Raw genomic sequence first — 25,326 nt, 5'->3', positions numbered from 1 at the left:
GGATCAAGGTCGACGACTGTGTGATCTGCTTCTCCACCTCTAAAATGGCACTGTTCTTCTCTTGTCATAATACATAAAATACTCTAGAAAACAATACAGGCTTTGTATGTTTGGTAATGTCAGGAGCAAAAACACAACAGAGCAGAAAAATCAACAGCTACAGTGTCAGGCAGACTTTGATTCTGACCTGGCTCTACATGTGATAGCTGGTGTTCCTGAATAAGTTACTCATCCTTGGAAAAGGGCCCACATCACTCCCCTCTGAATGTGGCCTGGTGAGATAATGCGTGTGAAGGCCCTGGGTTGGGGCTTGTCAGAACACGGGTGTTTAGGTCCCATGGCTTCTTTTCTTCTCCCAGGTATGGAGGATAGCAAGTTTTGCTCATGCAAAAATGATAATTCCTCAAAGATTTTATATAAATAACTAGGATGTGGCTTTTAGGCTTATACTGAGAATTCTTTACTCCCCTAAACAGTCTTCTTATACCAACCCACAGCACCCAATCCTTTATAAGGCAGTTCTGCTTAATGAACGCATCACACACACACAAAATGACTTTCTTCTTCACTAGGATTTAAGACAGTTATCATCCCTGAAGATAGTGGGCCTTTTACACAGCAGCCATTCTAGAGAGTGTTGTATTACAGGGTTTTGATATCAGGCACTTTCAGTTGGTGATGTGTGAGGTCATACCAGGATGGACATGAACCGCTTTCTAATAATGTTGATATTTAAATAGATTCTAATGCTTATCAGACAAATAAATCACCAGTTTACCAAAGCTGTGGTTTTATATAATCTTGTATAGGGTGAGGCTAAATGAAAAAGTAAGCTGATTCAGGGTAGTCAAAAAAAAAAAAAAAGGTAAATGGTAGTAAAGCTGCCATAAGGATATAACAACAACAATGAGGGTAATAAAGATGATACAACGTAGAAATTACTGTCTCTGCAACAAGCAGGAACACAAAATGGACAGGTACCAATATTCCCTGACTTAGCTTATTCTATAATCAAAGAGTATGCTTTTGGGATCCTGGGCTTCTGCATTCTCAATAGGATCTACACAGAATCAGGAGTCTATCTGGATCCTGGTGATGCTGGAGCATGCTGTGCCCAGACATCTGGAGAATCACAGGAGTATCACTGTGAGCTGAGCAGAAGCAAAGATCAAAGACTGTGTCCAGGTTCAAGGTCACAGTCAAGCAGCAGGGGCCAGGCAGGGACAGGGCATCCTAGGAAGGTTAGTTGTCTGGTCTAGATTTACTCTGCTTAGCTTTAGGACTCAGTTTCTGTTACTGCTTTCTCCTTCGATCCTTCAGTCCCTCATTTCTCTCTCAACCTCCTGCCTTCATGTAGCACCTTTAGAAGGGCACTCTCCTGTGTCCACACTCTGAGGAGCCAATGGGTCTCACCCAGTATCTTACTCTCGAAGCCAAGGAAAGCAGAGGATTGTCACCATCACCGAAGAAGCCTTTCCTTGAGCTTCCTTTCCCAGTCCGAATTCTGAGGTGGGAAGAGGGCTGCTCTTGTCATGTTGGATTGGACTACAGAAGGAAAATTTCCCATAGGAAAAAGGTTTTGATGAACCAGCAATATGATGTTTCATGGATGTTCCCAATGATTCAGGAGCCCTCCAGCTAGCCTGGGAACCAGATTACCCGTTTACACCGATCACTTAGGTGGAAATGACGTGAAACTTGGGGTTGGATTGTTCCATAGGTGGCTATCACTCAGACTTAAAAAAAGAGCCAATATCTGACTAGTGAATGCTCAATTCTAATATTTTAAGTTTTATCTTTCTTTTAGCATCTTCAAAAACAGGTTTTTAAAATCATCAATCATGGCTAATCTAATAAATAGTATTGTAGAAAAATAACTTATCTCCCCACCCCCAAAATAGGGACCCCATTTTTACACTGAGGAAAATTCTAGACTCATAAATATAACTGCAATGAGCATTGTTCTAACAGACTCTTTAGTATTAAGTTATTCCCTGGGTAGCCTCAAACACCTGTCCTAACTCCCACCCTGCTCTACTTCTGGGTCTTAATCCCATCTCTGACCTTTAATCTAGTATGTTCCACTCTTGTTGGATAAAGGAATCACCTGAGGCACTTAAAAAAAAAAAACAAAACAAAACAAAAAACAAACACAACACCAGAATTCCTGGCCCAACTCAGTAATGAATCAGAGCCTCAAGGAGTGCTGGAGATACACATTTTTAAGTACTTCCCATTTCTGGCAACACCAGCATCCAGTCTAGCGGTTCTTAGCCTGGTTCTTATTAGGACCAAGTGGAGGGTTTGCCAATACACAGAGAGGTAGACTCCAGAATCCCATCTCAGTAGATGAAGGATGGATCCTAAGAAAGGCCCAGGTAATGATGAAACGCTACACAGGGACCACACTTCCAAAAATGACCTACGGACAGGCAGAAGACACAGCTTAGTTGGTAAAGGGCTTGCCCAGCAGGCACAGGCACCCCCAGCACCAACATAAAGAGCAGGGTATGATGGCATGAGCGTGCAATACTAGGGCTGGAGAGGTGAAAACAGGGGTGACCCTTATGGCCAGCCAGCCTAGCTGAATCAGAATCAAAATCAAAAAATGTGGATGACACTGAGGTAGACTTCTGGTCTTCACATGCATGCAATATACACCAGCCCTTCTTCCTCAGCTGTCCCAAGCCCTACTTATGTAGCCTGTTTTGTAGTCACTGCAGTTTAGTTGATGGCTAATTTGTATTCCTGCCCTTGATTTTTTTTTTTTTTTAATTACTAGATTAGAATTTACTGGACTCCCTTTCAATTCATACCCCTGCTACTTCTTAGCTGCCATTCATTCAGTTTCTTCTTACATGAAGGATTAGAAAAGGAAACACAATAGGAAAACTCTGGCAATGTTCTTGACACACAGTAGGCCAGCATGAAACATACTTTGTATTCTCAAGTGTGTCTTTGCCACAGTCCCATCCTGTGAGTTACAGTGAATTCTGCTGAGGTCTAGAAGCCTTTCACAAAATTCACCCACACATACTTCCTCTGGCTCTCACAGACAGCAGGCCACAATGGCTGACCACTTCTTTCCTCAGAAAAGAAGCTACACAGATCTCCATTGTGAACATGCTCAGTGGGAACATACCCAACTTCCTCACTCACCTAGGGCCAGGGAAACAAAAACAGAAAAGATCAGGGTTAGCTCCCTGACAGAACCTTATGGTACCGTTTGCCTATTTTTGTGACCTAAAGATCAAGTGAACAACAGCTTTCACATGCAGTGTGGCCCTGGACAGCCCTGGACACCACACAACTCTCCCACCACCGCTGAAAACATCTGTGTAGTGATGAAAACTGAAAAAAAGTATAGTGGACACTTGGACACTGAGAACACATAAAATTCTGTCTGATCAGTAGACCCCCCTTCTAAGCAAATCCCCTTTTCAAGCATGCATTTTACCTTGTGTGAACGTGCATGCCACAGTAGGCCCATGAAGGTCAGGAGACTGGTGAGGGTCAGTTTTCTCCATTTGCCATGGGCATTCTGGGGACTAAACTCAGGTCTTCAGGCTTGGTAGAGGTACTCACTGAACCATCTCACCAACCTGCACACCTCCTTTTTGATTTCTATAACCTTGGCTCCATTTCTGCCCTTTATTGTTGTAGAATATTATTTTAAGATGTGTTACATTTGTTTGTGCTCTGGATCATTTGTTTAATGATGCAAAGATGTGTTGCATTCCTTTATGTTGCATTTGTTTGACTCTGTGAAGCTGTGATTCTTTGCCTGTCTAAAACGCAGTGGGAGATTACTCTCCAGACAGCTTCTACAACCAGGCGCTTCAGTGCTTGTAAGTACTGTGGACCTAGGATAGGACTGAGTGCAGGTGGGTATGATCACGACCTCAACTGAGACAGAAACGCTATGTTGCCACTTAATAGACTGAGAATTCAAAGAGGAAATGGAGTTCTTACTTTCTGCGAAACATTTCTGCAAATATGCAGCCAACACTCCAGAGGTCCACAGGGGTGGCGTAGCTGGACTGGAGCAAGACTTCTGGGGCTCGGTACCACAGCGTGACGACCTGCAACAGCAAAGGGATCTGGGCATTAATGAGGAATCCAGCAGATGGATTACGCGCCAGTCCTATGTGGCTCAAGAACAAGATCCAGTTCCTGCAGCATGTCTATGCATCACGGTAACGGCATGATAAAGACATGAAGTGCCCAGGACAGGAAACGGCATCACACTGTGTAACCCTGAACTCGGGGCTCCCATTCCAGACTGTCTTCATGGGACCAGGAATGGCAAATAACATAAGTTTCAGAAGTCAAGTAAAAAAAAAACAAAAAACAAAAAACAAAAAAACCAAAAAAACCAAATCCAATATTCTTATCACAAAAGTCCCCCTACTTATGAGACTTCAAAACAACACACAGAAAACAACGATGGCTTGATTCCCAAGTTACGATTAGAAAAGAAGACTCCAGCGACTGCTGGAGGATGACCCAGAAGCACACTGAGCATCCCAGGCCAAGTCAAAACTGTTCTTATGACCACACTATGGGGAACCAAAACAACCACCCCCCTTCCCTGCTGCTTCTCTTTTTAGCAAACAAAACAGAGGAAAAACAAGAGAGAATGCATAACCCAAGTATTTGTGCCCAAGGATGAAGAAGTCATCCTAAGGACACATTTAACATAGAACAGATGAAGGGGCACAACTGGAATGCTTAGGGCACCAGGTCAAAGCCTCAGGTTCCTGTGTGTGCAGGGGATCAAGTGCTTCTCTGGTCTGGAGGTATGGGAAGTAAGGGTGCACTCTACGTCAGATATCCCAACAATATTTTCATACACATTTTACATTATTCAGATCCCTTTATCCTCACCGTTCTGTCTGTGCTACTATCTACATTTCCTGAAATATTGACTTCATGTCCTTTGATCCTGTGTTAGTTGGTGTATTGATGTTGAGGTAGCCAAGTCTCCAAAAATGTCTCCTGTCAGTTTCCTTCTCTTCTTGTGTGTGCACATTCTCTCCTCACAGGATGGAGTCTACTCGGCTTCCACTGAATGCTAGTTGCTTTTCCTACAGAACATAGCAGTGATGTCTGAGGCTATCAAGCCTAGCTCATGGGCTGTTCTGGGGCCCGGGGCCTTCCAAGCACTTGCTTTTGAGGTGCTTCCTCTCTGGACTCAGCAGTGATTCTGTGAGATGTCCACAAAGATGCTCTGACAAGTCCCTGCTAGGCTGTCAGCTGAGAGCTATGTGAGCCACCAGTATTGGACCCTTGAGACCATCCTGTCCCCCAGATGACCCAGACGATGAGGTGAGTCCGGTCAACCTACAAGAGTATGAGCGATAACAAAATGGTGTTGTTTTAGCATTTGGGGGTGAGTATACAGAAACACTGGCAGTTCTCACCGCTTCAACTCATGTTTCATATTCACCCAGGGGTCAACTGTATTGAACAGACACTTGGTTGATATCTAATGGAGGAGACTCTATCAGACATGCTAATCTTAGCACCTGGGAGGCTGAGGCAGGAAGACCATGAGTTTTAAAACCAGCCTAGGCTACGGAGTTGAGACCCTATCTTAAAATAGTAACAAAAAATTGGAAGAATTATGGTAATGTAATAGAAATAAAAACAAAATACAAACTGAATCAAAACAACATTATCTTGGTTTTCACCTGGCTCTAATATGTTTCTTTCTCCCATCTCCCATCTCCTACATCCTTGTTACTCTAGTCAAATGCTAGATTGCACCACTGTTTTCAACCCTGACAGTGAATGTCTGTGGAATCTTTGGGAAAATGAAGGTGTCTGGATGTTGTGCTAACTCACCAATGAGAGAACCTTTGCTCATCTGTTTTCTCCTTTCTTCTTTTTCTTACTTTAACACACTTGAGGGAATGCTTAGTGGGATCTAAGCACCACTTGTCTTCCTAGCATCCTATGGTTCTTGCCGTCACACATTTGTTCATTCTGTTCTCTTGGCTTAAGAAGCTTTTTCTTCCTCTCTCTATGTGTGGAAATTCTATTTCTCCCACAAGGTCCAGTCTCATGCCACCAGCATCATAAACTCAATGCTACCTCTAACAGTTCATGATTCCTTCCTGAGGGCTTGGACAAGAGGCATTATCCACTGTATAACTGTAAATATCTATTACAATACTATGCCCATAACAACTAGGTCTCAATATCAGTAGTGATTTTAAGGCAATCAGTCCTAGGAATATAACTGCCAAAATATGCTTTTACTTTATTAGCATTCACAGAAGGAGGAGCACCTCTTTATTTCTGACCTATTGTAAACACAAGTCAGCTGCAAACTGTTCACCAAGTTCTGCTTGAATGGCACACACATGCACACACACACATTGTGAAGGCACACGTTTGTTTATTCATTTGACTCAATTCAAAATAAAGCCTAGCATTGTGACAGATGAAATTTCAAACTGAATGCCTTGTTATTTTAAGATGCACCAAGGAAATTGATTTCTGGTATCTCATCCTAATAAATTTCACAATGCTATCTTCACATTCAATACTTTAGTCTGCAGTATGTACTATGGTTATTAAAAATGTTTCAACATTAAAAATAAGAACATTTGATAGATGAAGGAATTTCCCTCCTACTCATCTTAAAATTTACTCACCACTCAAAAATACACATAAGTTTTTATCTGATGCTTTAAAAATACCTGTTCATAGTGACCATGTGATTGTTCTTTGTTTTTTAATGACAGGCAGGACATTAGAGTTCCTAATGCAGCAATCCAGCCTTCGTGGAATAAATCATTCCTAGTCATTGCTTACTATCCTCTGAATACACTTATGAACTGTCCAAAAATGTTTTTAAGGACATTAGTATTTTCATAAGGGAGAGTAGCCTATAGGGCTTTTGTGTGTTACTTTGTCCTGTTTTGACATCAGGAATACACAATTGTTTCACTTCCTTCTTTATTCCTGAAGCATTAAAGACAAGAATAATTAATCCTCTGAGAGGTAACTCACTGGCAAAACTCTGGCCTACATCTTTGTCAGCTGTGTATCTGTACAAATGTTGAAATTTCTTCTTGGTAATTGGTTCATTCATGTTTCACCCTCTTCGTGTGTCAGTTTTTATTATGATCAAAGATTTTTCTATAAACTCCTTAATCTCAACTTTAAACTGTATTGGCTAAAATCTCTACACAGTATTTCTTACTATCTTAGCTTTAGTTGGTTGAACTGACCAGTGGTCTGCCAGGAATTTAATCATATTATTTATTTTAAAAAATTAACGTGAAGTTTTATTTTCGTTTTGGAAACACTCTTTTATTTGATGATCTAGTGATGTCCACATTTACCCTATACAATTTCTCCCTCATCATCTTCGTTTTCCCTTGCACTTTTCTTAGTTCAAACTTTTCTTAGTAATTTTCAGATTTAATTAATAGAATAATGATTTCCATCTGAATTTCAATGAATTCTGCTCATCCCTGGATAATACATATTTTTAGCTTTTCCTTTAGTCAAAGAACATAATACTTTGAGGAGTAAATAATCTAGAAAAGTATCTCAATCTTTCCATATGACCAGTTTATTTATAGTTACCTTGTGTTTTTTTTTTTTCTTTTAACTATTGGGGGCTGAACACAGAGACTTGTGTGTATATGTATATAAACCAAGCATTCTACCACTACGTTATAGCCCCTCACAGCTCTCTGTTAATGGCTGAGTTACTTAGTTTATTTATTACCACCAGAAACTGTAACCTGTCCGATTCCTACCTGGTTGGCTTTATCTTTACTTTCTTTATGACGACACCTGTTTGCTGCTGTTCTGTGGGGTGTGCAAGAGCACTCTGCATTAAGAACAGCCTTCTACTAACAAACCACCTACCCGAGGTTGTGCATCACACAAGCCCTTGCACTTGGCTGTGTCTGCTCAATTCTGAGGGAGGTCTGAGTCTTGTCACTGCTCCTGCTCATCTTCCCCCCCTCACCCAGAATTTCTAAATGTTTACATTTCATTCACATGTTGGCATTAATTTTTAACAATTAATATTTACACGATAATACAATATTAGTAAAGGAATGAGAATTCAGATGGTACACAGACTAATATACAAGTCCTAGTTAATTCAGTTGTAAAATGTAAAGAAAACAGCACATTCGTTCAGCAATAGAAAAAGGTAAAGCAGTAATTAAAAATATAAAATCTATACAAAGAGAAATGATACATACTGTTGCTGAAGAACGTAAAACCTAAATAAATGGCACAGCAAAGCATGACACCAATGTGAAAATGCCCTACGATAAAGGTAATATTGATATGAAAAATAAGAAAACCCAATGATATCGGGGAGAAAACAACTCTGAGCCAAAGAAACCAGAAGGTGTCAAAGACAAAAACACCACATGAAGTCCAGAAAGAGACGGATTTACAAGGTTCCACTCACCTACGGGTGAGTCAGTTATGACTGAGCACCAGACTGCTCGAAGGACTTGTATAAACCGGCCAGAAATGCCCTGCAAAGTGGGCAGTCAAGCCGTAAGAAATGCAAACAGCCGAAGATGGGGGCTGGGGATGAGATGGTGCGATGAAATTGTACTGGGCTGGGGCTGATTTGAAGAAATTAGCAGAACAATATTATTGCAAGTTTTAAACTGCAGACTGGCACAACTCCTTTAAAGCAAAGTAAGACAGCATGATAAAATTAATAGTACATGTTCCTGATATAGCATTCTCAGAAATATTTATACTACTAAACAAACAGTCATTCCTAAGGATGTTTATGCCACAGCAATGACCACTGGGAGGGCATTATTTATCTTACAAAAAAGAATGGGACTGTTTGCATCTTGTAAAGATGCCAGTGAACACTGTTGGGCGAATAATTGACTCTGAGCTCTATTGCAGTATGTTCTGATTTTTGTTAAGACATTATGCGTAGGTGTGAGCATAATGACCATAGTGTGCCTAGAAAAATGCTCAGGGACACAGGCATCAAGCTTGCAGTGGGCATCTGTTACCAAGCCTGGAGTACACGCATAGGGTGGCTGGTGGGAGCCAGCTGCGGTTAGTGAGCACATTCTCCTTCAGAGCTGAGAACTGGGAATTTCAGAAGGTGCCATAGCCTAGTCCAAAGCATGTACCTGAGAAGGGCTGGGACTCCAGGCGAGGGCTAGCTGATGATCTGCACCCTCTTGGAAATCTCATGGAGAACTTTTAGTGCCAAACACCCATGAATCAACAGGTAAAGGCAGGCTGGCATTAAACCACTGGTGGACATGATTTTGAATTTATTTTGAAACATTTTATTTTAGGTGAATCTGCAAATTGTAGAATTTCAGCTGCCATTTGGTGTCAAATTATTTCCTTGAACACTGGCTTGAGATTGTTGTTGTCTTTCAGCATGGATCATGACGGTGGTCTACAGGGATGCTTACAAGGGATGCTGCTTACTCACGACATCCACATAATAACTGCAGGGACACTCGCACTTAGTAAGCTAACTCCTCTCAAGTGAAGGCTTGCTTAGTTTGTACAAATCATCACCAAGTAAAACAGAGAGGAATTAGATTATGCTCATACTCCCTGAACTAACAATATTAATTTCAAGACACACTGATTTTGGTTGCATTTTTGTAGAAAAGAAATTGAGTTGTTAAGACTTCCCTCCTATTTAATTTTCAGGCAGAATAATTCCCGTAGTACACAGGGCTTACATTAAAATGTAGCAAAGCATCACTTTTTATAGTAGACATAAATTAGCACTTTCTAAAAGTCTTCCTCTGGTTAATGTATTATTATGATATATATATATACATATATATATGTATATATATGTTTCCCACTGTTAACATCTTATTTTATATGACTATTCTATACTGTCTAATCCATAATCCTTCTATTCTCATATTAAGTTGCTATAATTTTAAAAACCAAAATTCTTTATGATTTAAAACATTTTTATTGCAACCAAATCTAGTTTTAAGTCCTTGAGAACAAAGTATAACACATTTTTCTGGCCGCAAAATACAAATTTGTTTTACTTCTGTGTCTGAAAATTTCTGATGGAAAACTACCCAATGTACAACCAGTTTGTCTGTACAAGCAGAAAAGTATTAATTATTAATTTGAAAGCTTTATAAAGAGTAAAAAGTACTGATAAAAAGTTTCATGATATAAACACAGTTCTCAACCACACAATTAAATTTTCATTCTCTTCACTCAACAGTTCTAAATATCCTTAAAAGCCAATGTATAATGTTAAGTCTGAATCTGAAAACACCGTCATGGGAAGCCATGAGCTCAATGTGTAAGAATCAAGGCTGAGAAATCTGTGACAAAGGTTGATACCAACGGTAACAATGCAGCTGTCCAGTAAGCAAAGATAACAATAGGAACTACGGGCAGAGTCTGGCTGGGGCCAGCTGGAACCAAAGCAAACACCATGTTTATTACAACCATTACATGTATTAACGGCCTCTAGAGGTGTTGAATGGACTTGGCAGCTGAGGGGGAGTTCAAGGATGTTTACATAAGTCAGTGTATCTGTTTAAAGGGCTTTGATCTCTATTCACAATTTTTTTTGAACCAGTTCAATAAGACTGTAAGATAAAGTAGAGCTAAAGTCAGCGTGGACTCAAAATACACATCAGAGCCAACTGCTCCCACTTAGTATTTTACTCAGCAGTCTTGTACTTATGGACACTTCACTTTCACCTGGACACTGAAGACACTGCCAATGCCATGAGCTTCATGCAGGTGGCTACAGTTGGCAGAGAAGCCCTGGTGAATGTCAGGCTGGAGATCTTCCCTCTGTCTGAGTGACCTCTGCCCTGGAGGTGGCCCTATCTATCTGCCATATGCCTCCAGTTCCTTATTGGGCTTGGCCACTGGGGAGTCTTGGCAGCAGTTCAGAGAGAGACTCCATGACTTTCTCCCAGTAAGTTGTCTCACAATGCCAGTGTCTGTCTCAGGCAGCATGTTCATTCTGGTAACATCCCCTTCCCTCAGCGTTGGAGAGGTGACAATCTGACTGCCCTAAGATCCAAACCTGTGTCTTCATCCTGCCGCAGCAAACAGATCTCCCTGGAAACGCCTCCTCTTGACTCTGTATCAGCTTTCTGTCAGGACCCTAACTCATCCACTAGTTTACAAAGTGCTGCAGATGGAATCTTCCTATTTCCTCATTTGTCACAGAGGACTTTGGGACAGGGTCATCTGTAAGGTGCTCTGCTGTCAACATTCTGAGAGGCCCTAAATGGCAAGGTAAGGGTAAGAAGGACCAAACCCAAAGCTGTCCCTGCATGCCCTCAGTGTCAGTGACTCCTGTGGGGTACTACCCTATTTCTGGGCCCACTTTAACAGGCCTTACCTGTGAACATAGACAACACGTCATGTCATGAGGAACATTAACATCATCTTTGACAGACTACAAAATCTTCCCACACTCTGTTCTTTCCCATCTATATATCCCAGGCCAACATAAAAGTCTTTTATGTCTTCCTACAGAAAACTGGTATGGCATGTGAGATGAAAAACTAGGAAAAATTTTATTGACTTTTCATAAAGGATCTAAAAAAGCCAGCTAGTTGACATTACACATTCAGGAAGAATTGAATGCTGAGTTCTTGCAAGCAGTCTTCTCATTGTAATACCACATGGAAACATTAAAGAATTACATACCAGTAAAAACACACAGACTACTTTGCAACAAATACAACTGGAGCCATCTCACATTCACTCATTTGTAACTAGCGGCTAAAGGAAGTGTTCTGACATGTGCTAAGAAGTGGGCAAGCTCTACAGGAGATTCTCCATGCACGGAGCACTGTGTGTCTCCTCCTCCATACGTGGAGCACTGTGTGTCTCCTCCTCCACGCATGGAACACTGTGTGTGTCCTCCTCCTCCACGCGTGGAGCACTGTATGTCCTCCTCTATGCGTGGAGCACTGCGTGCCTGTGACCCTCTTCTCTCTGTTTTGACACACCCGTTACCACCTTCAGCACCATAGCTACCTGGATCCCATGGGATCCATGGGTCCCATTAGACATGATAACTTCCTACTAACTGGCCTTTTCTTGACCTGAAACTCCGTAAGTTTGAATTCTACAGGGCACCAGAGGCCCTCTTCCCAAGCCTTTGCTTATTATTTGTATTTAAGTATAGGTTGGCCAAGGTTTCATTCCAAAGAGCAAACCTTATACCTAGATCAAAGCGAGCTTCAGTTAAGTTCATCACGTGCTCTCTCTATACAAGGCACCTGTTAGCAAGGGACAGTGTGGCCACAAATTAGGAAAGCCCAGTCAAACAACATGGCCGAAGGTCAATTGGGGTCAGGAGGTGTAGCATGGTCTTAAGTGTGGAGTACCAGGTTCAGAGTTCTTCCTGCTTTCTCCTCAGGTGACTGCTCTCTCGGGAGGTAATTTCACTTAAATGACGTACAACACTCATTCTCACATGGATAGCCTCAAATTCATACTGTACCCAGGACTCTGAAGAGGACCACACCCACGATGATCATGGTCTCCTGGACAACATGATGTAGTCCTTCCATAAAAACTTCAAATTCAAAGTGCCTGCCCTGCCTTGCATCTGGTACTTGTTCCTCTAATTTTATACCTGTTTCCTCTCTTCACAAGCAAAAGTACCACCTACCTAGGTATGCTGGCTAGTTTTGTGTCAATTTGACATGAGCTAGAGTCATCTGAAAGGAGGGAACCGCAACTGAGGAAATGCCTCCACACGATCAGACTCTAGGTAAGAGTTTCCTTAATTGGTGATAGGGGTGGGACGGCCAACCCACTGTGGGTGGTGCCATCCCTGGGTAAGTGGTCTTGGATTCTGCAGGAAAGTGCTTCAGGCTGCAGGAATATATCGTAAGAACTCAGCTGGTTATGGCAGAGTCACTACCTGGACAGATCAAGGATTTCCTCCAGAGGAAGCCAAATTTCAAGGAGTTTTTGGTGTTACTTGGCTTGTTATATATCAGCTGTCTTCTGTTATGAAAATCATGTGTGCCTTCATAGTTTTCCCAATTGACTTTTCCCTAAGAAGGGCTAACAGTGTAGACTGACCACTCTCTGGACATACACATTCCAGGTATTTGGAGAACAGCCTCAGGGAAGCCTTTCTCTGGAATCAGATATCTCCCTTAGCCACTTTCAAGGACTGACAGTAATTACAGCCCACATACAAGTCTCCTGATCTAAGGTAAATTCCACAAGGAGACACTGCCTAGGCCAGGTGGATGTTACAGATTGCTTTACACAATTTAGCTCAGACCCTCCTTTCTTACAGCCTTACTAACTTTATAGACCTCTAACTCCTTACCTAATCACTTCTAGGAATATTTAGATAACTTTCTGCACTGATAGCTATGCTCAGAAAGAACCCCAGTTCAAGCCTCCCTGTAATTATCATCATTGGCAGCATCGGGCCAGGTCCATCCCCAGATGGAGGAAAGTACTTTATCAGAGATACCTCTGTACTAAGAACAGACTTAAGCATCCAGGCTACCTGTTTGAGAAGGCCTGGCGGATGTGCCAATTAAGCTTAACTTCCTCCTTTCCCAGATCTTACCTCTAGTTCCAGACCTCCCTTTAACTATCACCAGAGGCATCTAGCTGTACACTAGCGACTGAGCACACCTTCCCCCACCCTGCAGAAAATCGGCAGATAGCTTGGACAGATAGGAGCCACAGGAAAAAAAGAAGGCAGTTTTATTTTAATATTTTCTACCAATCACAATTAAGATTATAGTTGTGCAACAAGATCCTTCTTTTCAGATATTACCCAAATTTAGCCTTTAGTTAATTCATTAGTCACTTCCCCTTTGGGTTGCAAATGGTAATTAACAATTATGCCCCTCTTTGTGATTCTTATCACCCCTCCATTTGACCCTGAAAGCAGACAATCACTGCCTGAGGAAATTCAGGCTGTATCTGGGTGGAGAGGAGGATTGTGATTCTTTGGGTATATAACTGTAAAGCAAGGGACAGAGGATGGATTAAAGTGAATGGACTATAGAGCTCTGTGTGCTGAGATTCATTTTCTCCCCAAAATAGTCCTCGCCATTAGTAGTTCTCTCTCCTGAGCCCCTGGGATGTATAATATTGAGGCTGGTCTCTCAAATATTATACAAGAGTAAGCCAGTAAGCAACACTCTTCCATGACCTCTGTATCAGTCCCTGCCTCCAGGTTCCTGCCCTGCCTGAGTTCCTGCCCTCACTGCTTTTGATAATGAACTGTCCTATGGAACCGTGGGTGACTCTTTCCTCCCCAAGTTTTGGTCATGGTGTTTCAGTAAAGCAATAGCAACCCTAACTAAGACATCGCATCCTCTGTTTGGCAGCATCTGGCCAGGTATATGCCTGGATGAAGAAAGTACCTTATCAGAGATACCTCTGTACTAAGAACAGACTTAAGCACCCAGGCCATGATCAACTTACCCAGCAACTTAGAGGTTCTAAAAATATGCATCTTGTGTCATGCCTTGTGGCCTTTAGATAATGCTTAGATGTTTATCTAGAGGGTCCACCTTACAACTGTATTCCTAATTACTGTCAACCCCACCTTGCCTAGTCCATCCCAAACACAAGTGATCCCAGCTCTTACCACACTGTATGTATCTGCTTCATGTGTCCTGACAGGTTAATAGACCCAGAATCAGCATTTTGAGAGTAGAGAACCAGGTAGACTTTTCAAACCCAGCACCTTGCAGAGTAATGTACATCGCAGGTATAAAGTGCATGTCTGTCCTAACAAGTGTCTGAGTAGCTAGCAGAGAGCAGAATGGAAGGTTCCAGTGTTAGGAAGGACAAGCCAGGGTAGGACAAGGGGTATGGAGCAGGGTTGTATCCCCAGACTCTCCACCAACACTATTTCTAATCATCTGCCAGGGCCACTTTATTCTTGTAAAGTAAGTTCTAAAAGGCCTGATGGTCTCATGTTTTCCTTCAAGCTGCATTATTTAAATTTTGTCTTGAACTAGTGAAACTTAAAACAGTCACAACTTGCTAAGTGTCTATTATGTTTCAAGCAACAAATTCATCCTCTTTGCAAAAACATAATATGGCATAGCTTTGATTTTGACAATAAACAATCACCACTTGATCGACCTCTGCCTTCACCATGGAAACCAAGCAAATATTTGTAGACATTCCTTCAACCTCCAGATAAGGAGAAATGAAAATTATTCTGAACACCGGATATGGCAGTCAGTGTAGCTCATCACTTCCTCTGAAAAGCTGTTTTAACTCTTAAGGAAATCTATATGCTTTGGGAGGCCACATAATTACTGGGACTTCAAAGAGAACTATCAAACATGATTTAGTTTTGTTATGGAGACAAATGCCTCTGCAGTCCGGGCCTTCCTACCCCTTTGCACTGTGCTCATCTTTACACAGGCTATATGCAAAACAACTTCATGAGTTCTAGCAGCCTATGTGGCCCCTGGAAATGAGGGGGGAATTGCAAGCATAGTTGTAAACTAAGCCTGGGTACACACTCTGCAACATCCTTGAACTCCATGGGCACTGCCTTCCTTAAATGGGGAGGAGCCACCAAGGTGTGGCTTGCTGCACAGCATCAGTTTCCCATCTACATCTGTCACAGAGGTGTACACAGAAAAAGAGAACTAGCCCTGTACTTTCCAACAAACCCGGGCTACCAGAAATGGACTCAGGCACAGAGCACTCGATTATTTGGGGTCAGATGTTAAAAGGAAGACATAGAGGAAACATGCTTTGGAGATTAGGATGCCTCATGCTGTTCATCTGGGAAGACTGACTGAAAGGAAACAGGAAGAGAGAACAAAAGGAGGACGGAGACCACCACACTGGGAATCGGAAGAGCCAGGAGGGACACTTTCTGACAGGAATTGTTAAGTATCAGCATGCACGACTGTGGCATTTTATGACTTGCCTCTGCAGCTTCTTCTTTTTTCCCTCCAATCTTAGCTCAGGGTAAAGGAGGGGCTAGAGAAAAAGAGAAAGGAGGCCCGCGTGAAGCACAGGGGATGTAGAGTTCTGTGTTGGATTAACCATCATCTTCAGTTGAAGTTTTGGGTGAGCACCACTGACCACTTGTAGGGCAGGTGAGAGCTGGTGGATAGAGAGTCTGTGAGTGAGGAGTTGGTGAGTGGCCATGTCGGGACTGAAGCAGGCCTCTGGGACCTCTGCTCATTCTCACTGTGCACTCAGTGACTTCAGACCTTCCTTCCCTTGGGGGAGAGAGAATGGTCGCCAGGAACTGAACCCAGGGCCTCACACAAGCTAAGTATTGTACCACTAACATCTATTCTCAGACCTATTTTGATTTTTTATTCTCTTGAGACAAGATCTTGAGTATATAGCCCTGGCTAGCCTAGAAATTTCTATGTAGACCAGGCTGGCCTGGAACTTGCAGTGATCCCCCTGCCATGTCTCCAGTGAGCTGGGATTGCTGGCATGCACCACCATAGTTGGCTCAGATGTATTCTTTTACGTCTTTTGTTTAGGTATCACTTTAAAACAATGCTTTTTATTTTATTTTTTTAAAGATCAACATGTCTAGAGCAGTGTAGGTTTACCACAAATCGAGAAGAACTAGATGTTTTCCTATGACATCTGAAAGGTTTTCACTAAAATGGTTGCCCGTTGGCACATTAGTGTCATGGGTGAGCAAATAGCTGGGTCCTGGATAGGGGCGAGGGAAGGACTGCTTACCCACAATGCTCTGCATGAGGCTAGAAGCCTGGGGTGGTTGGCATGCTCCCTTGGATCCTTTACTGCGCCACTAGCCTTCCTCCCAACCTTATTCTCCTTTTCCATTTCCACCTCTGCAAATGAAGTCACTAACCAGTTCCTCCAGTCAGGCTCTTCCTCAGACTCACTGCTCACCCATTTACAGATTTGTCAACATGGTGGCACACAGACGGCTGGAGTTGTAGGAACAGGCAAAGAAAAATACAGCTTGGGAGCCTGACTTCCATTGCCTACTATTTTATAACAGAATTCTCAGCCCAAACTAAACCCCTCCTCCCCCCAACCAAATCTTTAGGCTTAAGAAGCTTCCAGAACATAGTATAATTTCATGGATATAATGATAGCAGTGTGAATTTACTATCTGATTTGAAAGTTGCTAAAACAAACAAACAAAAAAGGCCTGATATGTAATATATATCCTTAGTCATTCACAAAATACAGAAGAAGAAATTAAACACTATTCTATCCTTACCATATTTAAAACAGCTTTAGAATGAAAATTATTCTTATAGATCTTCTGTAAGCAGAGAGGGAGAAAGGATAACTGAGAAGGAATCCACTAATAGATAATTGTAGAAAACATGAATTCACTTGTTGCTAATGGGCTGCAAGGCTTCTCTTGAACTTGTCTCAGTTTCTAGGAAGAACCACACGAACACCGAGGACTTCACAAAGTATTTCTAGGTACATCCGCTATTGGGAGAGAGACATGTGTGAACATAAAAGGCAACTGCAGGTTTCTCACCTAGACTCACAGCTCCAGTTGCACTGTGCTTAGGGCACTGTGGTTGCTGCATGCAAACAGTGCAGGGAAGGAGAAGCACCCGTCCAAGTTCATGCCTCACAGCCAATTCAAAGAAAAGACCTTTCCATTTACAAATATTTCAGAGAATGCTGCTGCTTTCTAGAAATCTACGGCAGGTAGTTTCTTATCCTTAAAGCTAGTGGTTGGAGTGGTGATTACAGTGGTGTCTAAGGAAGCATGAAGAATACAGAGTATTGTTTATCTTCCAGGAGATGAAACATATTATCTTAAATAATCACTGTGAATACTTAACATAAGGGACCCCTCACAGGTGGCAGAAGTAGGGCCTAGTGATATCCTAAGAGTATTCTGGAACATTCTGAAAGCAGTAACAGTTCCCTACTCTATATTCCCACAGTACACCTCTCTCAGGCCCTGCTCTGATATGTGGTGTGACCACAAAAATCAACTTCCACCTCTGTTACTCCACAGAACCAAATGCTATAATGACATTACTTACTTTCAGATCCCTAATACTTATGTGGTTGGCTTTCTGTTACTACAACACAATACTTGAGACAATCAAGTTATGAGAGAAAAGGTTTATTTGCCTCACAGTTTGGGGGGTTCTAGTCCACGATAGGCTGGCCCTACTCCTTTGGGCCAGTGGTGAGGCAATGTCACAGGCAGGAGCATGTGGAGCAGCAAATTGCTCACATTAAGAACCAAGGAGCAAAAAGAGCTTGACGGTGCATGAGGTCACAATCGCTTCCAAGGGCATGCCCCCCATAACCTGAAGACCTACCTTCTGAAGGTTCCAGAGCTTCCCAGTAATTCCACCCTGGGGGCCAATCTTTAACATTCTGCCTCTAGAGCAGTGGTTCTCAACCTTCCTAATGCTGCGACCCTTTAACACACCTCATGTTGTGGTGACCCCCAACCATAAAATTATGTCCACTGTCACTTCAGAACTATAATTTTGCTACTGTTATGAATCCTAATGTAGATATCTGATACGCAGGACCCCTGTGATGGAGTGGTTGCAACCCACAGGTCAAAAACCACTGCTCTAGGGATACCTCAGACCTAAACTCTGTCACTTGACATACAGCAGTCACTAAAAAGCTGTCAAACGTGTGACCTTTAGAAATACCTCTCCAAAAATGCTCTCCCCGACCCCTACAAATTCAAAATCAAATAAACAAAACCAAACAACAGTGGCAGCAGCATCAACAACAACAATAAAAACCAGAAAAGAACAACAAACCAAGCCAGGGAGAGGAAAAATAGTCTTTCTTGAGGTTGGTAATGAAGTTATGAAAAATGCTCAGGATTCACAAATATGGCCACAAAATCCATTTTGTAATCTTAAAGAAAATCTCTGTATGTGGGCTGTCAGCGCATGCCTGTAACTCTACTCCCAGGAGACAGAGGCAGGAGGACTGCTGTCAGTTTGACCCTAGCCTGGTCTACATAGCCAAGTTATAGGCCAGCCAGGTTTTGACACCTCATCTCAAAAAACCAAACCAAACCAACCAACCAAAAGGCCTCTTGCAAAGAAAAAAAATGAAATTCTAGCCACTGTTAGCATCAGTTTATGAATACATGTATTGGATTCATCTAAGATATTACTGAATAATATTTAGATATACACAACTATTCACATGGACGAGGTATTTTCACCCAAGTCTAAACCTATGAAATCACCTCTTAGAACAAAGCATCTAGGATTTACATCCCCATAAAACTTCCTAGTACACTGGGGGGACCTGTCCTCCTGGATTCATTTTGCTTGAGCGTCATCTGAAGGACCATGAGGTGTATGGACATGACTGTGCACAGTTTTACTGCTCAATGTGGCGTGTGAAGACTGCCATGTCAGTACTTCTGTTCCACTGTGTCAACAGGGCAGAACTGAGTCTTTTTTTTTTTTTAACCCCCTGTTGATGGGTGTCTACAGATTTCGGTACAGTGAATGAACATCCTTTGAATGTTTTACTGTTTCCCTTGCTGGACATGGGCACTCATTCTCTCGGGCGCACTTAAAAAGGAGGCAAATACTTAGTAAACATACCAGTTTTGCTAGCAGTCAGACCACTGTAAACCCCTTCCTCCAGTGATGTGTGACTTTCATTTTCTGTGTCTTACCCCACTCAACATTTCCAGCCATTCATGCAGTGTGGACTGTAACTGCCTGTATTTCTGAGCAACCAATCTGTAAAAATGTAAAACTCTAAATTTGGATTTGTTTTCTCTCCCTCCTTCCTGGTCCTCCTTGTTTTACCATACTGCCCAGGCTGGTCTCCAAACCGTAGGCTGCTCAAGCCAGCTTCTTCACACCCCAGCCTCCTGAAGAGTGGAGACTGAAGGCATGTGCTACCACACCCAACGATTGGGATTTAAACTAGCTAACTAGACTCTTTTTGTAACGGTGCAACAGTGGTATCTAACATTTTACACACACTTGACCCAACAGTTCTAAGACAACCCGAAAATGCCAGACTCCTCACTTTTGTCCTTTCTCTATCTTTTACCAAACTCCCAACTCTTTCAAATATCTGTCATGGTTTTCTCTGTATTTATATAGTTTTTAGACACTTTGGGCACTGAATAGAGAATTAAACTAAAAAGTATTTTGAAATGTTTGTATGAGCATCAGTAATCTAAAAGTTTTAGATGTTAAACAGTAGTTTTACTGGATTTCTTCTACAGACAAAGAAAATCTAAAATATCATATAGCCCTGAAGTTTAGCTAAGGTCAAATCTGAGGTTACTGGATCCTCTTGCTCCATTTCCCTCTAGAGAGGTTCCTTTGCACACACAGTACCATTTTCCTATGTTTATGAATGCAGAATGACTATGATGGCTTCATTTAGTCACTGAACATTTTCAGAGTGCTACTCAATGTCTCCCACTCTGTGGCAGAGAGTGCTACAGCATGGCTTCTGTCTTCACGGTATTTAGAGTGGAGTGGTTAAGGGAAAATATTTATCAAGAAACGCGGCAAGGAAACCATGATCCAGTATGTCTGTGCAGGCCAGGCAGATGTGTAGCCTGACCTGCTTAAGGGGCCCTTGGCAGTGGGATCAGGATCTGTCTCTGGCGCATAAACGGCTTTTTGGAGCCCAGTGCCTATGGGACACCTTACACAGCCTTCGGTCAGAGGAGGAGCCTGGACCTGCCTCAACTGAGTGTATCAGGCTCTGCTGACTCCCCATGTGAGGCCTGCCTTGGAGAAGGTGGGAATGGGGGGGGGGTCTGGGAGGCAGGAAGGAGGAGAGGGGCACCTGTGTTTGGTATGTAAAATGAACAGAAAACTTAATAATAAAAAAATGTAAAACAAAAAAAAAAAAAAGAAAAGAAAATATTTGCCAAGAAACATGGCAAGGAAGCCATGACCCAGTATTCCTGCATCATGAAAGTTCAGCATTTTAAGTTAAACACAGATCTGTGAGGCTTGTCAGATGATTGAAAAAAGAAATGAATTCAAGGCAGCTCCATCGGTATTTTCTACCAATGAAGACACTTCCCATCATAGAGGAATGCTGGTGGCATTTCAGAGATGTAGAGGGACCCATTTGGCTACACTGTGAAGTCTTGATTATGTACACTCCTGTTTCCCAAAAGAGCTTAGCCATTGCCTAGAGTGAGTTTATAAAAAGTCCTAAAGCATTAAATCTGGATATTGAATCTCCCTTCTTTAAATCCACATTTCACAACAACAATTAAAGGGTGTGGGAAACCCTGCAGTTAGGAAGAAACCAAAGAACTGGGTATTTACCAAACTGAATTGTATTTCTCTCTCATCTCACATCTATTTCTGTTTTGCAGAACTAAATGTTCCTGGGAAAATGCTTTATAAAGCACCGATCTATGAGCATGGGCAGGGCTAGGTGTGTAAGAATGTTTCTACACATGCAACTTGACATTTTTAACTAATGTATTTCAGAAATATAAGACAAATATATTGTCTTTAAAAAAATTAAGACACAGACAGACACACACACACACACACACACACACGCACACACACGTATGAAAATCTGCCTTTGCATTGGCCCACAATGAGTAATAAGTGCCCTTCAACTTCGGTATAGCTGTCATGTTAGAACAGATGTAGATGGTAACCACACCTTGCTCCATGTTAACTACTATTTCTGTTCTAACAGTCTCATGTTTAGGTAAGGGTTATTCAAGTCTTCATGATAAAAGTAGACTGTAAAAAATTCTAATTACTGGAGCTTTCTGTGTGTTGTACACCATCTGGAAGATACTTGTAATGCAATGTTGAAGGTCAACAACATTCAGTGGGTAACCAGTCTGCCATGACAGAGACAGACCATAAAGGCGAATATTAGACCAGGCCTGTCCTGTAAGAGTTCACAGCCCAGGGAATATCACTAACGCAGTGTGGCTGGAGTTGTAAAAGGTATTGAGAAAGTGTCATGGAAACACAGATGACTCATTAAATAGAGTGCCTGGCTTAAAGCTTCTACAATGAAATACCCATAATCTATGTATAACAAAGTATGACTGCATCCAAGAAACTAATAAATATTTATTGAGCACCTACTATGTACTCTAAATCTACACACCAGACTTTCTTAATTTTCAAATCATTACTAGTGTCAGAATTGCATTATTGTTCTCAAAAGAATTATAGAGTATCTCTTGGATTCTTGAGCTTAAGAGTTTAATTTTATACCTTGGAAAAACTCTAACACAAAGAACATAAGCAAGCATGATTCCTCATCAGAACTACATTTTCACATACTTTCATTTCAGAGTTTGAGCCAGTAGAGGGAGTAAACTGCTTCAAAGAAAAGCCTCAGGTAGACACAGAGAAGTAGGGCTTCCTGAGTGTAGTAGGCTTTAACATAAGGGAAACGTGTGTACACACACATTTTTCAAATACTGACATGTAATTCATGCTGTAAAGATTCATTACATAAATACAGAAGTGTAAGGAGATTCTCCATGAGACCCAAGGTACCAAGAGCCTGACACTCTCATCAGTAACTTCTGGACAAAAACAGATCTGGAGCGAAATCTACCTAATTGGCATTAATGCGAAGGAACTCTGGTAGTGTTAATTAAGCAGACCTATCACCAACTGAGAGGCTGTTTTATGTCAAAGATAAGTCCATACATCACAACCAGTATTTTTCTGAGCTTGAGAATGGATGCCACTGTCTTGGGATCCCAAATCTTAGGAGTGATACAAAAAAATTCGCTTTCAAATAGAAGCAAAAGGGCAAAGTCTTTGGGATTTACCTCATGAGAGGAAATTCTCACTAATGAAAAGCAAGTTGATGTGGTATGTTAGCAATATTTTGTCATAACTGCTCTTTCCTGTGCAGAGATGCAGTGCTGTGTCGGCCAGAGGTGATCCCCAGGTGCCCTGGCGCTGGAGTTCCTGGCAGTTATGAGGCACTTGAGTGTGGATGGTGGGGACCACCTGGGCCTCTTACAGCGTACTACTATGCACTCTTAGCTGCTGAGCCGCCTCTCCACCCCCTTTCCTGTTCCTATACCCTTTCTCCCTTTTTAGCTGGCTTCCTTCTGCCTTTTCTCTCTCTTCTCCTCTTCCTCCCTTCTTTGGCCACACTCAGTCACCTCCCAAGCCACTAACCTATCAAGACAATCCACGTCTCTTCACACACACATATGCACACACGCGCACACACACCCAACACTTAGTTCTTATATCTGGCATAGGGATGGTGATAGCCAACAGTGACTTAAAATGAACTGAAAATGATAATATTTATTCTACATGATTCCAAACTACCTTTTATCTTTATCAGGTATATTTTCCCCAGTCTGTTGCTTGTAAGTGAAACTACAAAATATATAAGACAGATGTTTATTTTTTCTTACCCAGCTTAGTGGAAAGAAAACTCACCAACAAGGAAGGGTGAGGAAAAGGCTGGTTCTACAGAGAAGCCAACCCATACTTCTTCCTGCCTGTATGAGCCTTCTCCTTAGCCCTAGGTTCGTCTAAAAGCTCTCCCACCCAATAGCAAAGGGCTCTGATGTGCCCATAACACTTTCTGTTTCTCTGGTCAGTTATGCCAAAGGACTGTTTTTGTTATTCTTTATGAGGGAACATGACTCATACCTATTTTCCTGTTCAATATTTCTATTTAAAACTTTTCATGTCTAATCATTTATGATTAAATTATTAAAATTATTTTAACATACATTTAAATATCTTTACTTTCCATAATGAATACACACACACATTTTCCATTGGTCCTTTAAAACTATTTAAATACAGTAGATGCTTATTTGAAAGAATTATTTTTTTGTTCCTCTTTGCACTGAAGGCTTTTATATTATTTATATTCAGTCTCATTTAGTCATAAAAGCAGTTAGTGCTATGAATTGGCCTCTGTGAACAGCTTTGGTCATACCGTTATATCTCTGAATAGAGTTAACTATTGTAACGTAAAGTCACATGTCCAGTGGGCATTAGAGAAGTTGTAAGACGCAAATAGTGAATCTGAGGTATGACACTTGAAATGTTAGTCACCAGGGCCTGAGGATCAAGCATTACCATGTGCTCAGTGCATAAACTATCCGCTCACATTTACAATAATATCCCTACCTGCTGAGGTGTGCCCATCAGCCATCTATTCATCTTACCTTTGGTCACTAGGTAACCCTAGATGGACGGAGGGAGAGAATTATAGACTGAGATTTAGAAAACAGGGTTTGTGTGTATGTGTGCTATGTGACTGTATGCATGTGTGTGGACATCAGGGTGCTCTTCCAGGAGTCAGTTCTCTGATCTACTGTGAGATCTGAAGACTGAGGTCAGGTTATTAGGTGTGTGTGGCAGCTGCTTATACCTGATGGAACATCTTTCAGGCCCGAGAACTGCATTTTTCTTTTCAGATACTCCCGTCTATGTTTGTTATAACAATTGCTATATATTTATCTTGAAAAGGGTAGTTTTGTTATCATTGGGCCACTGCTTCCAAAAATATACAGTCATGAAACCACAAACCTTTATTACTACAGTCCTTTCAACAACAGAATCCTATAATTAATAAAATTTACATGCTGAGTATGATGGTGCACACCTTTAATCCCAGTACTTGGGAGGGAGAGGCAGGACAATCTCTTTGAGTTGGAGCTATCCTGGTCTTTAAACAAGTTCCAGGACAGCTAGGGCTACACAGAGAGACTCCTGCTTCAAAAATTTTATTTACATGTTCAGTGACACCATCTGGACACTGTACTATGTACCAATACATGATATTGGTGACATTCCTAGGAACCAGACATTTAAAGAAAGAACTCTGATCTATAGGATATTAGTAAGTACCAAGAAAATCTGTGATTCCATAAAACAACTATAATCCCAGAAGATGCTGAAAAACCTTTAAGAGTCATTTAGACTGAGGGGAAAGGCAGATATAAGAACTAAGTGTTGAGGGGTGTGTGTGTGTGTGTGTGTGTGTAGACATGGATTGTCTTGGTAGGTTAGTGGCTTGGGAGGTGACTCGAGTGTGGCAGCAAAAGGTTAGAGAGCAACCATGGCTACGTGTCTGTGTGGTACCGTTAGGAGTGACGGTCCATGTTCTATTTTTTTCAGAATTAAACACATCTGCTTAAACAGGAATATGTGTGAGTGACAAAGTTCTTACAGGTAAACATTCAAATTTACTATAAAATATGCTCACAGAAGTCATATCACAAAGATCAAGATATATGTCTGCCCCTAAAATACAGACACAGAAAGATAACACGATGGAACGATATGGGGTATGCTTTTCTAGCCCACTGGCTGGGCCACCTGGGTCTATGGAGGTAAATCATCTGTTCCC

At 41.7% G+C, this 25,326-nt stretch overlaps 1 protein-coding gene across 2 annotated transcripts in view; it reads right to left on the bottom strand.

Annotated features, from left to right (window-relative positions):
* Cdk6 (cyclin dependent kinase 6) overlaps window positions 1–25,326 on the bottom strand; it is a 209,254-nt gene that overhangs the window by 49,591 nt on the left and 134,337 nt on the right. For both annotated transcript variants that reach the window (XM_036181413.1, XM_036181414.1), the window contains exon 5: window positions 3,973–4,082. In XM_036181413.1, coding sequence (XP_036037306.1) covers window positions 3,973–4,082 — 110 coding nt within the window. The remainder of the gene's footprint in view (window positions 1–3,972; window positions 4,083–25,326) is intronic.

This window comes from Onychomys torridus, chromosome 3 (assembly GCF_903995425.1).
Source record: "Onychomys torridus chromosome 3, mOncTor1.1, whole genome shotgun sequence".
Taxonomy (NCBI): Eukaryota; Metazoa; Chordata; class Mammalia; order Rodentia; family Cricetidae; genus Onychomys; species Onychomys torridus.
The sequence above is the reverse complement of the archived record's forward strand: the minus strand, read 5'-3'. Positions and strand labels throughout refer to the sequence as shown.